This window comes from Drosophila mojavensis, unplaced genomic scaffold (genome assembly GCF_018153725.1).
Source record: "Drosophila mojavensis isolate 15081-1352.22 unplaced genomic scaffold, ASM1815372v1 contig_136, whole genome shotgun sequence".
NCBI classification, from domain to species: Eukaryota; Metazoa; Arthropoda; class Insecta; order Diptera; family Drosophilidae; genus Drosophila; species Drosophila mojavensis.
The window spans coordinates 16323147-16345310 of NW_025318667.1; the positions used below are offsets into that span (position 1 = coordinate 16323147).

At 40.2% G+C, this 22164-nt stretch overlaps 1 protein-coding gene across 1 annotated transcript; it reads left to right on the top strand.

Moving 5' to 3' along the window:
• Positions 1-1614: 1614 nt before the first annotated feature.
• Positions 1615-21774, top strand: LOC6583993 (small G protein signaling modulator 2). The gene is made up of 9 exons (XM_002009617.4): positions 1615-1759; positions 16493-16955; positions 17778-17997; positions 18064-18781; positions 18852-19151; positions 19239-20284; positions 20345-20649; positions 20726-21003; positions 21067-21774. Exons 1-9 carry the CDS (start codon positions 1741-1743, stop codon positions 21153-21155), a joined length of 3438 nt encoding a protein of 1145 aa, XP_002009653.2. The 5' UTR covers positions 1615-1740; the 3' UTR covers positions 21156-21774.
• Positions 21775-22164: the final 390 nt, after the last annotated feature.

Consider the following 22164-nt stretch of genomic DNA (forward strand, 5'->3'; position numbering starts at 1 on the left):
TTGTATTTAGTGATAAAAAAAAAAATGGATTAAATTTGCTTAAAAACATCCAGAGCTAGTGACGTCGACTTGAAGCAGAGCTTCATGAGCGAAGCTGTGGTTGGCTTTGGCTTTGCAATTGGAGCGAATGCCGATGCTGGGCGCACAGGTGTAGGTGTAGGCAGGTGGCTATAGGCAGAGCCAACAGATTTGATGGTTGGCACACAGGAATTCGGAGTGTGCAGGTTAGGTAAGCTGGGCCCAGTGACGCCACAGCGCAACAGGAGGAGCAGCACCAGCAGCAGCAGCAGCAGCAGCTGGAGCAGGAGCTAGAGCAGGAGCAGGAGGTGGAGCGGTAGCAAGTGCGGAGCGGGCTGCAGTAAGCGCAGCGCGCAAACTCGCCAACGCGCAAGCCAGCAAAGCAACGAAGCAACAGTAATAACAGATGCCGAATTTGGGGCAAACAGCGAACTAGAACTGGGGCTGGGGCTGGGGTCAGAGCCGGGTCGTTTGTCCTGTTGCTTGTGGCGAACGCCGTTCGACGTCAGCACTGTACATATGTATATAAATGTGTGTCTGTATGTGCGTGTACATACAGATACATAAAATTACGGCAGACGTGCAAGCGGGACAACAAGTGTTAAAGGGCAGTTAAAAAAGCTTTTGATGCTTGGCTAAAAGGGAAAGGCAGACAGCCAGAAGGGCTGACGGCGCAGCTGAGCTCTGTGACTGCGGCCACTGGCTGACTGCCACCGCAGTAACACTAACAGCGACAGCGACGGCGACGTCGGCAGCAGCAGCAGCAGCAGCAGCAGCAGCAGCAGCAACGGCGACAGCGGCAATGGCAATGGCAACCCCAATAGCAACAGCTTCGTGGATTTGTGGAACGCAACGAATGCCAGCTTTCAGTTTTACTTTTGAGCTGGTCGCGTGCGGTCGTAACGCTTTTAGCTAAATGCCAATATTATAATAGCTTAAAACGAGGCACACACCGACATAAGCACGCACGCACAGACACGCACACACACACACGTAGACCAACATACGCACACACGCACGCACATATACGCTGGCATAGGAGTTGTAGTGTGTTTTTTTCTTGTGTTGTGTTGTGTTTTTTTTTTTTTTTTGTTTGTTTGTTTGTTTTTTTATTTCGTTTTGTTGCTGTTGTTGCTCATAATAATACGACAGTTATATTCTGGCTGACTGCTGCTGCTAGCTGTAGGGCACTGGTTCCTGGCAATGGCAACAACGGCAACAGCAACAGCTAGAGCAACAGCAACAGCAACAACAACAGCAGCAACAGCAAGCAAATCAGCGTACATTGCTCCCCAGCGGCAGCATGCCGAATTCAGTGTAAAACGCAGTCAGCCAGCAACTAGTAAATAAGCGAGCCGAGTTGGCTAAATGAAAGTGAAAGCGTTAGCAGGAGACGGCGAGCGTTATTATTGTAAACAGGACACAGTTAGCGAGAAATTGCTTATACGCAGCGTGGAGCGTAACAGAAACCGCACACACAAGCACAAGCACACGCACACGCACACGCACGCGAACACACACACCAAATCCGACAGATAATATAATACATAAACCAACAACAATAAAAATAAAAGAAAAAGAAACATATACATACACATACACATACACATACACATACACATACACATACACATACACATACACAAATTGTGTATATGTACATACATATTTTACGCGCGCGTGTGTAAAAGTTAAAAGCTTCACCGCTTTTGGGCTGGCAACATGGTGCAAACAACTGCAGGTATTTAACTGACACACACACATAAATATATACATATACATATATATATTCATAGGGTGCATGCCTCAATTTGTTGTAGTCCAAAATATTCACAATTGGGTCAATTAATATTGCTCAAAGCGTCAGATTGCGGCAACTCTAATATGAATTTCTCTCACATTTCTCTCTCTCTCTCTCTCTCTCACTCTCGCTCTTTGTTCCTGCCGCACCTCGTTTCATGCTGCTGCAGGGGCACTTCCAGCAGCAACAACACCTGCAGCTGCAGTTCACCTTCATTCCCTCATTTGCATTTTGACCAAGTTAGCAAAAGCTGAGCCCAAGTTGTTGGTAATTAAAGTTCTGGCAGTTCGCCCGGCTGCTGCGTATTCCAAATGACTTCTTAAGCCCCATTCACAAACTGTAGATTAAAATGCGAATTAGACAAGTTGAATCTACAAAGTGTCCTCAGCTGCAGCAGATGGTGTTGGTTATATTAAATTGCTTTTATAGTTGCCTGCACAGAAAATACATTATATATATAGAGATATAGATATTTAGCTAGAGCTTGTTGTATCAAGCTTTATTTCGTTCTTTACTTCCGTGATTTCCATAGCTATTGCTTTTATAGTTCTGCGCCTTGCGCTCTCCTTCTTCCTCTTCTGCTTAAGCTATTCACGATCAACGCACTTAGACCAACTATCGACAGCCGCATCGTCATCGATATGGTAACGATAGCTCTGTTTGCTCCAATCTCTTATTGGCCTGCCACAGGCTCGATTCGGGTAGTCGAGTGCGTCTAGGCATAGCTCAGATTGCAGTTGAAAGCAATCATTGGGCTTTGTCTTTATCTCTGCTTTCAGTGAGTCATAACATGGAGAAATGCGCTCTAGAGGGAATTCCGATTCCTAGAAGCTAGCTTCAGTCTAAGGCATCACAGAGCCATCGTCGAGCTCTCTAAAATGTTACCTAGTCAGAGGTCAATTCGATTGCAGTTGAAAGCACTGCCAAGTCGCTGCGTTTATCTCAATTTTCAGCTAGTCATAGCGGCTAGAGAGTCGGGCTAAGGCCGAGCCCTAAGCCGGAGTGCGTAAAACTTTTATGAATGGAAACGCAATGGGCAGCATAATTGAGCAAGGAATACGCGCTGGCAAATGCATGTGGGCGTTTGTTTATGTGCTCAGCTCGATGTCGTGGGCATTGTTACGAGGGCATCAGCTCTGCAGACAACACAAAAATACACAAACACACACACCCAGAGTGGGGGAGAGAGAGAGAGAGAGAGAGAGAAGTAAACACTCACACTCAGACAGCAACAGCAGAAAGTCAGATTAGCTTCGTTTACTATGAAGCTGATGCGCTCGCTACATGGAAATACTTTGGCTGAAATTGTTCATATCTGTATGTGTTTGACATATTTCCTGCTCCTGCTGTTCACATCTGACGCATTCCACCAGCCGAGCGCCAGCACAGCACAGCACAGCTGTTTGAATGCACAATGAGCCGTATAATCTACTATTACAGTGGGTCTTATCAGTTAAGCCCAGAGCATGCAACTTGGCCAAGATGCCAATATATAAAGCTGGCGATCTATGCAGCCATTCGAGTGTTATACGGAAAGCAGTTTAGTCTTGAGACTGAGGTTTCCACTTAAGTATATGTATATTGCATTATCTCAAGCTATATCGAATTGCAGTATTATCTGGGAAGAATAAATGGTAAATATTAAAGTTTTGCGGCTATTTGAATGCAGATTCTCTTTAATTTAAATTTTTAACTTTTGCAATCCAAATACAATATTTATAAAGTTTTCTTTCATTTTGGGCAAGGGTATTTCAAAGCTCAGCACTACAAGATTTATCTCTGACTTCTTATACAGCATTCATTGCATAAAGGAATAGCAGGGGGTATGCATAGCATCGGGGCACATTGCAAGAGGAAGTCAAGAAAAACTTGTTTTATGCCTGTCCAGAGCATGCCAAATGCATAAGGCGAAGAATTAAATGTCTTTGAGAAGTAACTATATACATACATATAATATATGCTTATATATAATATAAATATCTACTGCTCGTATATGCTCTCATGTCTTTTTATATATTTCTATATAAAATAATGTCAGTGGCTTGAAGCCATAGAAAAGATTTTGATATAGAATAAAGTGACCAAGCAAGAGTGATACTATATTCGATAACAACAGTTCAATGGCCTTTGTTCAAGTTATCGATAACATTTAGATGCACAAATATGTAATAGCATTTGCCATATCTATATGCATACATATATGTACATATATATTTCCAAATAAATTAGTGTCAATGCCTTGAAGCCATAGTAAAGATCTTTGTGTTTATTATTAAAATGCTAAACGTATGTTGAATACATTTTTATTAAATGTTATCGAAATGCAGCTGAATTCATTGTCATAGGCTTAGAATGTATTGTACAGTCGCGTCTCAAAATCGCGATAAATCGAAAAAAAAAAATAATTCTTGATTATTCTCGATAATTTGAATTTCTGTGTGAATCGAAACAAAATATACTGATATACTTGTCATATCGAATTATCGGGACTCGACTGTAGCTGAAATATGTAAATATTATCAGCACACTGTATTGGATCTTAAATCAAAATTATAACAGATTGTTTTAAAATGTAAGAAATTTGTTACATAATATTGAAAGAAGTCCATAAAACTCGAGAGCTTAGAGTTCAGCAGAATCAATTACAACTTAAGCGTTTCTAGCTAAACTGAGGCAGCCATTGGCATAATTTAATATTTCATACGAAACGGCTCTAATGTGGCTTTAAAATAAATAGTATGAAAATTATGTGAGATGTAAGATAATCTTTATCTTTTTGCAGTTTGTTTACCTATCAATATTATTTGGTCACCAAACAGATAAATCAAGATTTTACGACTTTCCTATATTTCAACTATATTTTCTATTATAATCTGATTGGGGGTATTCAAGAGAGTATATGGATGGTTGGTTCTGCTCAGAATCATTCCATTTGCTCTTCTCGGATTACCCGGGCAAAAATGTTTCACTTTGTAATAGAAATGTCAACGTTTCCATCTCGCATCATCATCTCAGACGGCCACAGGGCCATGGGGCCATGGGGCCATGGGGCCACACGGTCGATAGGTCCTCTCGCCTGACATTCCACACATCATCATCGTCATCATCTCTCAGTGTGCACGGTGTGTCATGCCACGCCGCTTTTGGTGTGTATTCAGGCAGGCGGGAGCGAGCCCGGCTGACAGTAACAGAGCACAAAGCTAATGTGAGGCAAATAAGCGCACGCATTGAAAGCACTGGGAATTTCGAAGGCGTTGGCACGCTTTCGACAGCCCGGCCATAAAACATAAAGCATAGAAAGCTGCGACGCAACGGGGCCCCACTGCCAGTGACAGTGCCGTCATTCCATGAACTCGCCGTATGTCGACTCACATGTCAGCGCCACTCGCATGCCTAAATGATGCCAGTGCTTAACTGAGAGCTCCACTGTCTGGACATCATTAATTTAGCAGCAGCAGAGCAGCAGCAGAGCAGCAGCAGCGCAGCATCCGTTCGACGTGAAAGAAAAACAAAAAAGCAATTATAGTCTAAAGTGCAGAGGTATCTGGAGATAATGAAAGAGACTGGGGCTCCCACCATATATGGATCGTTCAAGTTGAATCAGCTCGAACATTGTACACGCAGCCAACAGGAGCCGACCAGCAGGGGCGTGGTGAGGGGGCGATTTTTATTGCATTCCTGACTTCGTGTTTTTTTATAATATACATATGTAATGAATATATTAAATTGGGTTAATCATTATTCTGATTTTCGGAATGCACTGAAGGCATTTCATTTTTTGTCCCTCCTTTCTGGCTTTAAATATAACAAATAAAAAACTGTTAATTTTTCGCTCAAACAAAACTAGGGCACAAAAAAACTGTTGATTTTCCAATTTAATAAAAAACACTACTAAGAAAAAAAAAAAAAAAATAAAAATAAAGCTGAATTTCAACAAAAAGCTGCTGATTTTTCGATTGAAAAAAATAATAAACAAATCAAAAAAAAAAAAAAAAAAAAACACACACAAAAAACAAAATAAACGAATGTCAAGAAAACGCTGTTGATTATTCAATTGAATAAAATAAAAAATAAATAATATATTAAAAAAGAGGTCAACAAAATGCGGTTGATTTTCCAATTAAATAAATATGCTAATAAATAAGTAAATAAATAATAAACCTAAATGTCAAGAAAAGCTGTTGATTTTTCGATAAAGAAAAAATAAAAAATAAATTAAATATTAAAACAAAACAAAATATAATGAAAATTAAAAAACTAAAAACAGGACAACTGTGTATTTTTCAATTGAAAAAAATTAAAAAGAAATCTATAAATTAAAAATTAAAACAAAGCAAAATATAATAAAAATGAAAATAAAGAAAAAAAAAGAAGAGCAAAAAGTTCCCAAAACAGTTTGTGTTTCTATCAAAGAAAATAAAAATAAATAAACACATAAACAAATAAAAATAAATGTCAAATACTAACAAAAAATTTTTGATTTTTCGATTGAATAAAATAAAAACATATATCAATAAATTAATTAATTAAAAAAGAGGTCAACAAAAAGCTGTTGATTGTCCGCTTATACAAAAGTAAAATTAATAGAAGGTACACAAAAAAGCTGTTAATTGGGCGATTCATTGGGTGGTTAGGTGCCACACCTCCCTCCCTCCGACCCTCTCTACGCCATTGCCAAGCAGAGCTTTTGTTTGATACACACGGCGTCTATATCGAAGAAAACCTACAGCAGCAGCAACAGCAGCCGCAACATTTTCTCATTTACATGTTGATTAAGCCAGCGAAAGCTGAGCAAAAGTTGTTGGTAATTAAAGTTCGGACAGCGCCCGACTGCTGCGTATTTAAAATTCATTTTTCTCTTGCGCCTCAGAGTTGTTAAGACCATGGATCATGCTTGAATCTGAGTGCTTTCAGTTGACTTTGGAGTGGGAAATATGAAATAGATTTGTTAGTTTGGTGAAGAAACATCATCAAAGATTCATGACTGAGACTGCGATACGGCTTAAAGCATTCATTAGCATCGGACCTTGGCGCTGCTCCTGGCTAGTCGAGGCAATAAAGCTAGCCTAGCCACCAGCCATAATCCAGAGTGCGTAAAACTTTTATGAATGAGCAGTCAATGGGCAGCATAATTGAGCAAAGAAGATGCGCTGGCAATTGCAAGTGGGCGTTTGTTTACTACTAATACAATACACACAGACACACACACACACACACACACAGATAGGCAGCCAGCTGAGCTTAGCTTAATTCAGAGTTGGTTCGCTGGCAGAGAAGCATCACAAAGAATGTATTGCATATGTGCTCATGACATAATGCCTGTTTGGTTTTTCTTTCAAAAATGTGTGCGTTGAGCATCTGTTTGCCTGTTCTGAAAGAGAGGGGGGAGCGGGGCGGTAGGTAAGCCTGTAACCTGCCATCGAGAGGGGGAATGGAACTTTTAAGCTGCGTGTGCGCCTGTTGACGTTGCGGCAGTCAATCGAGACATATGACGCTTATAGAAAGCATATTTTTTTTTTTCACAGAAAATAGATATCAATAAATAATCCTAATATGTGTGTATGCGTGTGTGTGTGTGTGTGTGTGTGTGTGCATGTTGGGGGCTTTGCCAGGGAAACCGTAAGTCTCGCATTCAGGGGCGAACATATCAAAGCAAAAATTTATAACGCTTGACTGTGGTGCGAAGAGGCATCTTCAAGCAAGCTGAAAGCTGAAAATATAAGAGCGTCGAGTTCCCAGAATGCGGAACATGAAATGCGAGCCGATGCGCAGCACAATATACAGGGAAACGAAGCATATTCATATGTGTCGGTGTGTGTGTGTGTGTGTGTGTGTGTGTGTGTGTGCATGCATTTGTGTGCCAGTTTGTTGGAAATTCACAATTCTCTTTGACTTTGACCTTTGCGCTGCAGCGCAATTGTTAAGCAGCAAAAGAATTGAACAAAAAAATACTCAGAGATAGACAGATAGACTGGAGCTGGAAATCTCAATCGAAATGCCATATTGCAAAGCATTCGGAGTGAAATTGAAATTGCAATTGGCCCACGCCGCGCTCACAGACAAGATAGAGATAGAAAGAGAGAGAGAGAGAGAGAGAGCGTCCAGTGGCAAGCAGCGGATAGAATTTCTAATTAAGCCAAGCAAACAAAGAAAAATGCAAATTGAAAATGGAAATGGAAATCAAAGTGAAATTGTAATGCAAAATATGCGTGGGCTGTAGCTCCTGCTGCTGCTGCTGCGGCTGCTGATGCTGCTCCTGATAACAATGATGAGCAGCTATTTAATTAAAGTGAGCTCAGCGAATTGCTGACATCTAACAACGACAGCTGGCAGCGCAACTAGCAACGAGGGCAACTGAATAAAACACTTGCCCCAATAAGTAGGCAACACTTTTTGGCGAAATACCAAAAGGCTTTGCCCAAATAAGTAGGCAGCATTTCTTTGCATTTCATCTGTGTAGCCTGTCTTAATGCAGTTTGTGTGTTAACTATGCAATAACTTACACATATATACAATTTATATATGTACACGTATTTTATATAAATTAATGCGTGTGGGTCGGTAATTTTCATGCGGGTTTGTTTTTGCTGCTGCTGATAGCATTGGGCAGCAAAAACTCATTTACAAAACGTACGCCACGAGCAATATCACCAACATTAGCGATAAAAACAGCAACGACAACAACAACAACAACAGCAGCAGCAACAGTAACAGCAACAGCAACAATGTCAATAACAGAAAGCAACAGATGTCCCGGACCAGAGACCCGGGACCCGCACACAATTCCGGAGTGCGGCCTTGGTTTCACGCCTGCGCCAGTTTGTGCCTAATTAAGAGTTTATCTTAATTCTATAAAAATAGTTGTCACTTTGATAAAACACACGGGGCACACAACAAACTCAAATAAACAGATAATGTTATACTGTCGTTGCGGCTCTGTCTAACACTAAATGGATAGCCAGCTAGATACTATATTATGTGCATATATATTGTTACATTAACAAGGGAATTAAGTAACGAATTTGCGGCTGGAACTTTAGATAATAGCAGGACCTAAAGATGCTAACATTTTCTATATGAGCAAATGAATGATATGCCGCTTTGGCATGTGCATATATTACATATTCATATATACTATGCACATATATGCATGTATGTATTTATGTATGTATATTATTGCAGTAGGCTGATGGTTAACTATCGATACTTAACTATAATATCATCGATACTTAAATAGAATGTCATAAGATTAAATAAACTCTTTGCTAATATAAAACAGAAAATTTAAGTAATAAAAAAAAAAATAAATAAAGAAATCCGAATCGCAAAAATTTCGGAGTATACAAATATTGAATAGTCATAAATAGTCATAAAATAGTCATAAAATTAAATATATTTTTTCATAATATATAAAATAAATTTAAATTAAAAAATATTGAATTATTGAATTTCAGAAAGTAAAAAAAAAAAAAAAATTGTATTTTTGAATTCCATTTTTATACACTGAACTTGAATAAGTAATGAACTTTCTAACAGTTTCATACTTCAAACTTAACTAATACATAAATATTCATTCTATTTATATGTAAACTAAGTAAAAACTGTGGAGCTTGTTTAAAAAAAAATCAAGATATATACCCCTTTTAATTAGGTCGATTTTTTAATTGTTAAAAATCAGTTAAAGAATTTAATATCGTTCATCTGTAGAGCTAGAGTCGCCAAATTTAGCAAAAAGTAGACTCGTGTGTATTTTATAGAATTTTTATTATTATTATTATTATTAAATATTATTTTTTTTTTTTTTTTTTTTTTTTTTTTTTTTTTATATTTAGTATACCAGCCCCAGATTAAAACCCTTTGCCATCAAGTTTCCAAAAAAAAAAAAAAAAAAAAAGTATTTCATAAATATTATTACTGGAGTCTTGTGCTTTGGCACATACGCAAATTTGAATGTGATTATCGGACTCTGAAAGTTTGTTGTAGATAGTCTATCTACAAGAGAATTTATTCAACAAAAAAATTATCATAATATATCCCAAATTGCAGACCAATCGTAGTCAGTGCGTCAGCTGCGCAGTTGGCAGAGCGCTTGCCTATGCGTGTGTGTAGATGCTAGCGTATGTGTGCAGATTCATGCGTATGTAGAAGTATAGAATGATTGGAGTATCGGGTCTTTAAAGGGATCAGAATCTGGTCAAGCCGTCTTAGTTAGAGCTCTTTAAAAAATAAAAGAGGCTAACAGTTTTTAGCGAGCTACATGTGTCAAGAAAATATAGACAATATTTATAAAATGTATTATAAATAAAAATTTTTCATTTTTTTTTTTTTTTTACGTTTTAATTATTATTTAATTATTCAACTCCAAATTTATTGCATAAAAATGCATAAAAATATGAACATTATTTTTAATACTCCCGCTTCATGTTGCTTAAAGATATTCAATCAAAATTAAAAATAATTTTTTATTTATTTTATTGTTGTTAAAAGTCAACGATAAAACAGTAATTCTAAATTTATGTTAAATTTAAAATGATATATATGTATATCAATGTATCGAGATTTGTTGTGTGTCATTTTGTTGTTGCAGATTCCAGATATTTCGCGCAATGTTTCTGACAATTTGATGTCAGCTGTCGATTATGATGAATTCTCGCAGTGAAACGCATTTGCGCTCACATCTGGCATAGACTGTGATACGGGTCATGACATTCAAGGGTCAAATCATTTGCAAAGATAGCGCGCAGCAGCCCAAAAATAAAACCCAAAGCAGCCATCGTCAGTCCCCAGTTGAATACAAATATATATATATATGTATATTTATGTGTATGTATATATGTGTGTGTAAATATATATAGAAAATGAGTAAGAGAGAGAGAGAGGGGGGGTGTGAAGGGGCCAGTTTTAGATGACGCGCATTAGAGTAAAAATATGCGGGTTTATTTTTAAATATTTTGGCGCGTTTCGTGTTCGGGCGGCAATTAAATTGCTCGCCCCAGGAGCTGAAATGCGGTTGAGCCATTTGAGCCATTAATTTGCGATTTTATGCCGTGGCGTAATGAATTTACGATGGCGTCGAGGTGAAATTGATATGCGCCTCGACTTTCAAATGAAATGCACAGACTTCAGGCTTAAGAACTTTGCCGTTGAGCACTCGCCGCTTCTCAATTTAAGAACTTTTGCCTTCGGCTCTGACTCTGCCATACACATATATAACACATACGCCCCGTCCACCAGTCACTCACCCCTCCCCCCCCCCCCACCCCCTCCCTCCACACTCACTGCCATTGCCCATGGGGATCATTGGATGCTGGCCGTGGCCTTGCTCTTTGCGAAACGCACTTAATTTTCCTTCATCCCAGAGCCATGTGCTGCGGCACGCTCCATTTGGCGCCGTGCAAATGTCATCATAAAAAGTGAAAAGCAACAGAGAAATAATTGAGCTGTGCACATGACATTCAGCTGCCCGGCAATTAACTATGTGTTATTTACATTCATTCCAGGCGCAAACAGCGGCCGGATAAACAAATAAAAAGCGAGCGCAATAAATGAAAATCAAGTAAAAATAATAACGAACGCTAGATCTCCTCATGTGACGAATATTAAATACTCTGCTGCAGGGAGAGCAGCTTGAGAGAGAAGCGATGAGGAAACGTACTGTATTTGAGTAGAAAGGGAGTCTATGAAGGTTATTTGTGTCAGAGGAGTTTCATATAAGAGATTTATTAAGAGATTTCTGGAAGATATTAAGAAATTTTTAGAAGATTTTTGAAAGTAGCTTAGTTTTTACCATCAAAATTTAGTTTTTCTCTAGCTTGGTCTACGAGATGTGTTCAAAGAGAATTTAGAATTATCACCAATTATTATATATATTATTATATTATATTATATATATTCCAACTTAGTTTACTCTCTAGATCTAGTAGCTTCTCCTAGATCTGCGAAAAGAGAACTAAACTCGCTAAACTCAAATATTGGATTTATAATTTTTCATTTGTCTGGCCTTGTCTATTCTAACTTAGTTGTTTCTTCTAGAGCTGAGCAAAGATAATTTAGAATTTTCGTTAATTTCAAATATTCGATTGTAAATTTTCCACTTTTTATGGCTTTGCCTTTTCCAACTATTTCGACAATTTGGATCGCTCAATTAAATTGTTGATGGCTGTTTTGCTTTGACGTGCTTTGACTCGCCTTTGATCCTTGTCTATATCGAAAAGATTGAGGCAAAGAGTGCGTATCGAGTTTCTTTGGCCCAAAGGAAAACACTAATGATGCTACGGCCACCGTTCGCCCTAGACCCAATCCCCTGTGGCTTTGTCTTCTGTCCAGCACTGCAGATTGGCCATGAAAGCAGAACTCAGCGCACTGAAGCAGGAGCCGAGCGTGATGAGCAAAATAAATTCTTTAAAGTACTGCCAGAGCGTGGGCACAACTTTATTGGATGAGTGAAAGCAGCAATCAATGCTGCACTCAGTTGAAGGAGCTAAAGCAATTGAGACTGAATGCAGATTTATGAGTTTTTTTTTTTTCCCCAAGAGACGCAAAACGTCGATTCAATAATTTGTTTTCATTTAAGGCTATCGCTTCTTAAATGCTGCTGAATGTGTTGCAAGCTCGAGCTTGTATAATTTGTATAATATTTATAGTATATTCATAAGTAGTCCGATAGTTACAAGATTTAAGAAGAGTTTTGTTATCTTAGGAAGACCTTCTTTGCATTCAAATTTCATCTTCTTCTTTACTCTTTCGAAACTGTGGCACTACAAAAGATTCAGTGCATGATCGTGTATTCACAAAAAAACAAAAAACAAAAGAATTCCTATAAGCTTAACCTGAATTAAGAACATCTCTTTCTTCCTCTAAGATGTGAGAATATTTTATAGCCTTAAGCAAAGGACATTTTTCCTGAAAAGTCGACTCTTGTTATCGTGATGGGACGATAGAGCTATATATATACATATGTATGTATATAGAGTCACTATTTGCGTTTATTTGACATTTATTTAGCACTTATATATATACCGCTAAATCGAAGATCGCGAAAAATCGAAAAAATTGTATAACTTAAAAAAAATTCGTTCTCGATAATTTTCGATAACTTGAATTTGTGTGTAAATAAAATAAAAACTGATCCCCTTGCTATTTTAAATTATCGACTGTAATTACCAAATATCTAGGAGGTTTGTACGCTATAAAAGCAGACAAGCAAAGTTGCCTATAAGGTGGCAGGACATTCAGTAACAAATGTGTACTTGATAAAAAAAATTAAATTAATAAAAAACAAAAAATATGATACTATTACAGGTGAACAAGTATAAAGTCAAAACAATAAAAAAAAAAATAAAAAATAAAAAAAAAAATATATATATATATATATACGTATTTATATATACATAGAGATACTCAAAAACATTGTTGCTAATATATATAGCAAATATGTGCTTTGAACAATAGTACTAAATGGGCTTTTGTGGCAGGGGTTAAGAGAGTAACGGACTGAACGAGAAGTTAAAAAGAAGAAGAGGTTAGACTTTAAAACTGTGAAAATATTTAGCAAAGAGACTGACAGCTTATAGAATGAGCGTATATAAATATATGTGAGCTATATATATATATATATATGCACATACATATATATATGCACATCCATCATCTATGTCAGCTAAAAGTCTTACTCGTAGCATCGCATATTCTGCGACTTATTTATAGGGCCCTCGTGTTATGTGAGGGCAAAGCAAATACGAGCGCTGCAAAGTGTAGCAAAAGTTGAACTTTGCACTCGTGTTTACATTTCTCCAGCATTTTATGTCAATGTGTGCGAGTGTGCGTGTGTGTGTGTGTGTGATGTCTTCCTTTTAATAGAAATGAGTTTATTAAAAGTTTATACGATGAAGTCGTCAGCTTGTCAGTTTGAGTTCCCGTTGCCGCTGACCGCTGTAAATAACACTTAAATACTAATTAAGTGCAATGGAAAAGTGTTGCAAATGCGGATGGTGCAACAAAAAAGCGGCAATTACGTTGCCCCAGTACAAACGGCTAACCACCTTGGCGACGCAGCTCACTCTCTCTCTCCCTCTCTTTCTGTCTCTTTTTCTTTCTCTCTCTGCGGCAGTCCATTCCACTCCTGTCCCTGCCCTGCCCTGCCGCCCCCTGCTCACCACTTCTTTAATGGCGTATGACGCCAGCCAGTTAGCGGCATGCTGTACGCGTGGCAGCCGTGTACGCATTTCATTTCAGCATGTGGCCCATGTTGGGGCCATGCTGGCCATGCTCGCCATGCTGGCCATGCTGGGGCCATGCTGGTCCGCCTGTCTGCCTGCCTGCCAGACAGCGTATTGTCGCCAGACCGACACACATACTAAAAGCCGCAGCGCCCAGCTGTGTCTGCTGGCCCCCGCCCACAGATTGGCGACGGAACAGCTGTGACCCGGCACACGTTCGGCCCAGACATGGCTTTAATGCCGTTGCACCACGTCTTGTGTAAGAATCCGTTGGCAAATGTATGCAACGATTTAATCAGAGACTCGAAACGCAACTGCCATGCGCTTACCGCATGCCGCATGCCGCATGCCACATGCCACATTTATGTCGCCTGCGATCCTTGCTTAAGCATTGGGCGATTTCATTTAACATTCGCGCCGCGAGCATAATTCATTAAGCGCAGCATTTACTGTTTGCAACGAGCAAGGAAAACATTTGATATGTTTTGTGTGTGCGTTATTTACCGTTTGCCTTTTACCTTTTACCTTTACATGCGGCATCAGGCCTGACAGTTACCAGCGTTTGCTTGCAGTTATTAAAATAATTGGAATGTATTTTATGACGACTGTGTGACCAAATTTAATAATTATGTAAAGACGAAAAGAGAATCTGAAGATAAATAACAAATATAAATAAATTATAAAATTTTATTTTTTATATGTTTTTGCTATATTCTGAATACGGATTTAAATTTAAAATTCAGTAAGCTGAAGTACATTTCAATTTAAATCCATTTTAAATATTTATAAATTTTATTTATTATTTTTAAAAAGGATACATTAATTTTTTATTCGAACGAAATTTACATTTTGATTTTTTTTTATTTTTATTTATTTTTTTTTAATAAAAAATAATAATATTAAATATTATTATTTTTATTTTTTTGTTTATTTTATTTTTGTATTATTATTAATAATATTATTATTTTTTATATATTAAATATTAAATATTACATTTTCTTTTATTTTTTATTTTTTATATAAAAATAATAATATTTATTTAAAAAAAAAAAAAGAGAATCACAAGAAAATTTATTTTATTTATTATTTTCAAATAAGATAAATTTATTTTGTATTCGAACGAAATTAACATTTTTTTTTAAATTATTATTATTAAATATTATTATTTTTATATAAAGAAAAAAAATTAATATTAATATTTTTTATATATAAAAAAAAAAGATAAAAGAAAAATAATAATATTGTATTGAAAAAGAAACGGAGAATCGCAAGAAAAATTTAGATTTCATGGAAAACGCAAACATTTCTTATTTTTTAATATAACTCAATTAAAAATATTAATATATTAAAAATATTTTTAGTATAATAAATGAATTTTTTGTTATAATAAATCATAGAAAACGCAGAAATTGTGTGGATTTTACTTTTTTTTTATAAATAAATATTTATTTCTTTTTAATTCCTTATATTAAATTTTGTAATATTTAAATACAACAACAAATTTGTTGTTCATATATAATAATAATTAGTATTAAAAAAGAAAAATCAAATGACAAAATGTTAATTTCATTAAAATTGTATAGATGTTAGATAATCTAATATGGATGTGACAGACATTGCTGAGTTTTGATACACAATTCGAAATGTCAAATCTCTCAAACAAACCTGCTTAAATGGGGTTCCAGGCATCCGCAATGCAAGCCGCGCGGCGAACTCTGCTAATTAGAGAGAACTTTTCTGTTTATTTCCTTGAATTTGAAAATATTTTCGCTGTCACATTTGTAAATGTTTGTTTTTGTCTTTGTTTTTTTTTCGTGCAACTAATAAACTTTGGCCTTTGCGGAATCCAACTGCAAACACAATAACTTTGAGTAACTTTGGACAGATTGCTTTGACATTTGCAGTTGGTAGTTTGGGTTGGCGTGGGCGTGGCGTGGTGGTTCAGTGCTGGTGTGGGGCGAAAATGGAAAGCAATTAATGAAAATTAAATTATACGTAGCCGGAAGTCATCATGAATTTTGAGTGCAAATGCCATTAGCATTTGTCGGCCATTGGATGGATGCCATCCAGGAACGGCCATGGCATGACATGGCGAGGCGCTGGTAAGGTGTGGCTATAGTCTGCCCAGAGGCTGGGCGCACGGGTCGTCAGTATTAATTTAACGTTGGGTGTTTTGGGTGACGTCCGTTGACCAGGGACAGAGCCAGCGCCAGCGCCAGAGCCAGAGCCGTCGACACATGTTGAGCATATTGAGTTTCAAAGCAACATTGTACAAGTGGGAGGGGGGAGGTGTGTTGGGTTGGTGGATATGTGCGCTTGGGCGTGTGGCTAGAGGCGTCATGGCTGTGATTTCGTTTTAAGGCCCCACGGGGTTTACTTTTATGAGATTCGCGTGGCTGGCACAGTTGGTCGTCGAACGTTAATGTTGACTTTTTTGTCCTGCTGGCATTCACAGATGGCATGGACTTCAAGGAGCGGCTCATTGCGAGCGTCAAGAAGGAGGTCAAACAGCTCATGGAGGAGGCGGTCACCAAGAAGTACGTGCACGAGGACAGCAGCTCGGTGACATCGCTCTGCGCCGCTGTGGAGGCCTGCCTCAGCCAGGGACTGCGCCGTCGGGCGCTCGGCCTGTTCAAGACGTCGTCGACGACGGCGCTGCTCCACAAGATCGCCAAAACCTGCGCCGAGGCGGAGCACATTAGCAAGCTGGTCCAGGAGATCGAGGCCAGCGATCCCAACAAGCGTTCGTCCTCCAGCAGCGACAGCTTCAATCGACCGCCCATGCTCAAGAAGAGCAGCAGTAACTCCATGTCGACCAGCAATGCGACCACGTCAACGGCATCCGGCTCCACGTCGGCCTCGGTGACGACATCGGTCTCGGTCAGCGCCAGCACCAGCATGTCTCTGGTCACCATGAAGTGAGTAACAGTAGCAATACTCTCTCTCTCTGTCTCTATCTCTCTGTCTCTCACTCTCCCCTCCTCTCTCTCTCTCTCTCTCTCCCTCTCTCTGTATCTCTGTGTTTCTCTCTCTGTATCTCTCCGTCTCCTTTCCTCCCTCTTCCTCACACTCCATCTATTAAAGAGTATTATTTTTATACCCTGACCCCATTGATTATGGGCAATTAGCGCTAAATGTTTGCACCGATTCCATATATATATATATATATATTCTCTATCATAACAACGAGCTGAGTCTATTTAACTTTGTTCTCCTGCCTGTCTATATGTCTGACGATTTCAGAATCTTTAAGAGCTTGACACTTCCAAATATTTTGTATGGGTCCCTATATAGATGCGCTCTATAGATATCTAAAGCTTTCAAGTTTTGCATTGCGATTTATGTGTAAATTATACAATTTCGATTTTTGTTCATATTTAGGTTACTAGCTCCAAATTGAGCATTTTGAAGTTCAATTGTAAATATAGCCAATATGTGAATGAACTTGTATGTTATCAAAATTGACAGTTAGTTAATGGAATATATAGTTTATATACTGAAACTTTCATTAAAATCTAGTAAGTAATACAAAAGTTATTAAGTAAAACGTTTAACCATTTAACAAGCAGTTACATAGTTCGAGCTCTTTAGCTTTAATAATCGCAAATCGGTATATATATATATATATATATATATATATATATATATATATATATTTAAAAGCCCAGATCAATGGCTTTTCAGGGTATCTGCTAGTCGGGCAACCCGACTAGAGTTTGCTCACCTGCTTCTGCTTGCAGATATCTTTGGATACGCTTGGCCCTGTACGAGAAGCGCCTGACCAAGATCATCGAGTATCTGGTGAGCAATGCCCAGAGCTATTACGATCGTGATGCGCTGGTCGCCGATCCGGATTACGGATCCATACTCAGCTCGCTGCTGGTGGGTCCGTGTGCCCTGGACTTTACGCGTGCCAAAACGGCGGATCACTACTGGACCGATCCGCATGCCGATGAGCTGGTAGGCCACTATAGCTCTACTCTGAATCTTCTGATACTATATTAAGTTATTTCAATACCTTTTCAGTTGCAACGCCATCGGATCAGCTGTCGCCGCTCCTCGTCCACCTGTTCGCGTCCGGCGATTATCAACTTCAAGCGGAGCTTGAACACCAGCTCGGATGATGCCAGCAGCTGCTCATTCAAGTCGATCGCCTCGGCCACCGTTGCCAAGGACTATGTGGAGTCACTGCATCAGAATGCCAAGGCCACGCTGCTCTACGGCAAGAACAACGTGCACGTTCAGCCGAAGGATGTGTCGGAGCTGATGCCGGGCTACCTGAGCCTGCATCAGCACATCCAAACACTGACCATCAAATGGACGCCGAATCAGCTGATGAACGGCTACAACGACGCCGAGGAGGAGGACATCGACAAGGAGATCTACTGGGCCTACGCCCTCAACATCAATGTGGACGAGATCGTCTATGTGCACTGTCATCAGAGCCGCGGCGAGGACAGCGGCGGCACCGTCATCCTGGTCGGCCAGGACGGCGTACAGCGGCCGCCCATACACTTCCCGGAGGGCGGGCACATGCAGCAGTTCCTCTCGTGCCTGGAGACGGGTCTGCTGCCGCACGGCCAGCTCGATCCGCCGCTCTGGTCGCAGCGCGGCATTGGCAAAATGTTTCTGTGGCCCAAGAGCATGCGGCGTCGCATCCTGCCATCGGTCATGGAGTCGGTGGACGAGACGCCCATTGATTATGTCTTTCGCATTGTCAGCAAGAGTCGCCACGAAGAGTTCGGTAGGTCAAAGGCTCGAGTTCCTCCCGTTTGCTTCCTCCTTATATCTCTCATTCCTTGCACTTGCTGCAGCTGCTACGCACTCCATTCTGGACTTTGTGCGCAGCACGCCGAGGCGCGCCCAATTGAGCAGCTGCTCCACGACCGGCAGCAGCGACTGCTCCAACAAGAGCCTGTCCATCGATCAGTACCCGATGGAGTCGCCCCTGTTACAGCAGCACAATCAGAACGCCAGCATCGAGATGGTCTGCTCCACGATGCGTCGCCAGATCATCTCGCGCGCCTTCTACGGCTGGCTGGCCTACTGTCGCCATCTATCCACGGTGCGGACGCATCTATCGGGTCTGGTTCACGGACGGATCACACCAGAGAGTGAGTTAGACCTAAAGGATTTCAAATTGTTTCTCTCTCTATCTACCTCTCTCTCTCTCTCACTCTATCTTTTCTAACCACCAAAAGTGAAAGCCGACGAGGAGGGTCTCACCAAGGAGCGCTGGGAGCTGCTCAATGCGGATGGCATGCTGCAGGACTCCACCGAGTTCTATCGCCTGATCTACTTTGGGGGAGTCAAGCCGGAGCTGCGCAAAGAGGTCTGGCCGTACCTGCTCGGCCATTATGCATTCGGCACCACCGCAGAGGAGCGCCGCAAGCAGGACGAGACCTGCAAGCACTACTATGAGACCACCATGAGCGAGTGGCTGGCCGTGGACGCCATTGTGCAGCAGCGCGAGAAGGAGAAGACGGCCAGGGCCGTGGCCAAGCTCAGCTCGGGCAGCAACAGCGGCAATGAGCGCACTGTGCGTGCCGCCGACCTGGATGCGGGCGGGGAGCTGGAGAACGAGGTGTTTGAGGACATTTCGGATATATCCGATCCGGGCGATCTGGAGTTTGACGACGAGCAGCGGCAGCAGCAGCAGCAGCTGCAGCAGGATTCGGCCAGCGTCAGTGCGGCGCACCTCAGCGTCAAGCCCATACCACGAGCCATGAAGACCAGCACCGATTCGGGCCATGTGGACGAGGGCCTCGACGATCTCGACGAAGAGGACGAGCAGGAGCAGGAGCAGCAGCAGCAGGATGACATCAAGAAGAAACAGCCCGAGGGCAATCAATCAGCAGTGACAGCCGACAAATCAGTTGCAGCCAAGTCCATAGCGGACAAGGAGCCCAGTCGCTCCACCTCAACGACATCGTCGTATGAGACCGTTGGCGGTGCTCCACAGCCGGGCGAGACGCGCAGTCCCGAGTTCCTCAGCGCCGACGATCTGCAGGCTCAGCTGCCCGACGACGAGGAGGCCGTGAGGCCACACCAGGCCGCCGCTGTCATCATTACAAATGCTTCCGTAGACATTGGCAGCTGCGAGCGCAGCCCCAAGGCAGGCAGCCAGATGCCGGCGCTAAGCGAGCAACTGGAGGCAGCTGGCAGCACTGCGCCCAATCTGGATGCACTGCAGGAGCCAAAGTCAGCCTGCGCCTCGCCAGCCAGCTCCAATGGCGGCGTCTACAGCGTAAGTTACCTCACTCATACTCATATTCCATCACATTCAATTCTAACTCTGCCCGCACAGAGCGAGTTGCTGGAGCAGTTTGGCTTGAATCTGCATCGGATCGAGAAGGATGTGCAGCGCTGCGATCGCAACTATTGGTACTTTGCCAGCGAGAATCTGGACAAGCTGCGCAATGTGATATCGACGTATGTGTGGGAGCATCTGGATGTGGGCTACATGCAGGGCATGTGCGATCTGGTCGCTCCATTGCTGGTCATCTTCGATGACGAGTCGCTCAGCTACAGCTGCTTCTGCAAGCTGATGGAGCGCATGATCGAGAACTTTCCCAGCGGCGGTGCCATGGACATGCACTTTGCCAACATGCGGTATCTATCCCCATCTATATCCATGCACTAGCTCTCTCTTTCTAACGCTCTGTCTGTCTCTCTCCCTCTCTCTCAGCTCACTCATTCAGATACTGGACTCGGAGATGTACGACCTAATGGACTCGAACGGGGACTATACGCACTTCTATTTCTGCTACCGCTGGTTCCTCTTGGACTTCAAGCGCGAGCTCATCTACGACGATGTCTTTGCCACCTGGGAGGTCATCTGGGCGGCCAAGCACATTGCCTCCGGGCACTTTGTGCTCTTCCTGGCGCTGGCGCTGCTCGAGACCTATCGCGACATCATTCTATCCAACAGCATGGACTTTACGGATGTCATCAAGTTCTTCAATGGTAATATTCCGATTTGATTAGAGTATTTTGAATAAGTATACTTATATATTAAATTCCTTTCAGAAATGGCCGAGCGTCACAATGCTCAGGCGGTGCTGCAGTTGGCCCGGAGCCTGGTTCTACAGCTTCAGATGATTATTGAGAACAAATAGATCCGCAATTGCGCGATAAATAGCCCATAAAATATCTAAATATATGTATGATTCTATGTATATATATGTTATATATATTTACATAGGAGTTGTAGCAGCTTAATCTATGAATGTTTTTGCCAAACCCTCAGATTCTCCCACAAGGTACCAAGGTGCCCCATATACATGTAATAATATATGTAGGTATGCGCTTAGATTTAACCCCAAGAAACTTTGACTCTAACTGTAAACTGTAAACTGTAACTGTGACTGTTATTATATATATATATATAATACCTATATACATATATTTGATGTAAATGTCTGGTATTGCTATACCCATATCTCCGTCAAATCAAGAAAGGGGCCGAAAATGTTAAGACTTTGAGTAACTCTGATCTGAACTGTATCAAAAGAAATCAGCATTTCAAACTGAATATCGTAAATAATGTTAGAGAATGGCAAACAGAAAGAATTACTAAAAAAAAAAAAAAATAAATAATTTATAGATATAAAAAATATAAAAAAAAAAAAAAAAAGATCATAAAAAATATGAATTTTTTTTTTCAAATCCAACTTGAAACCATCTCTAAAATCAACAATTATTCAATGAATGTAGTGAATTAGAGTGCAATTAACTTAAAACAAATATCAAAATTATATAGAAAACAATGATATAAATATATTAATGAATATATTTCAAAATAAAATATTTAATATAATATAATTCTATATATAAATATAAAACACTATATGTGTACAAATGTATATGTCTGTATGTAAAGAAAAAATGGTAATTCAATAAATATATACATATATATCTGTACACCAACCTGAACTTCCCAACAAAAGACGAGAATTAAAAAAAAAAATTAACATGATTACAATCATTTAATAGTAAGTTGAAAACTTTTAAAAGCTCTATATGTATACCCGTCTCGATATCGAAATCAGTTAATGATACCGTAATGTGCTTGCTGAAAACTTAAATGAAATCCAAATCAAAATCAAAATCGAGTCAACTAAATAT

What these genes read in the sequence shown, in the direction of transcription:
- LOC6583993 (XM_002009617.4), top strand. An exon ending in GAGTCGCCACGAAGAGTTCG is followed by an intron (nt 18,782 to 18,851) that starts GTAGGTCAAAGG and finishes CACTTGCTGCAG; the next exon opens with CTGCTACGCACTCCATTCTG. An exon ending in TGTCATCAAGTTCTTCAATG is followed by an intron (nt 21,004 to 21,066) that starts GTAATATTCCGA and finishes AATTCCTTTCAG; the next exon opens with AAATGGCCGAGCGTCACAAT.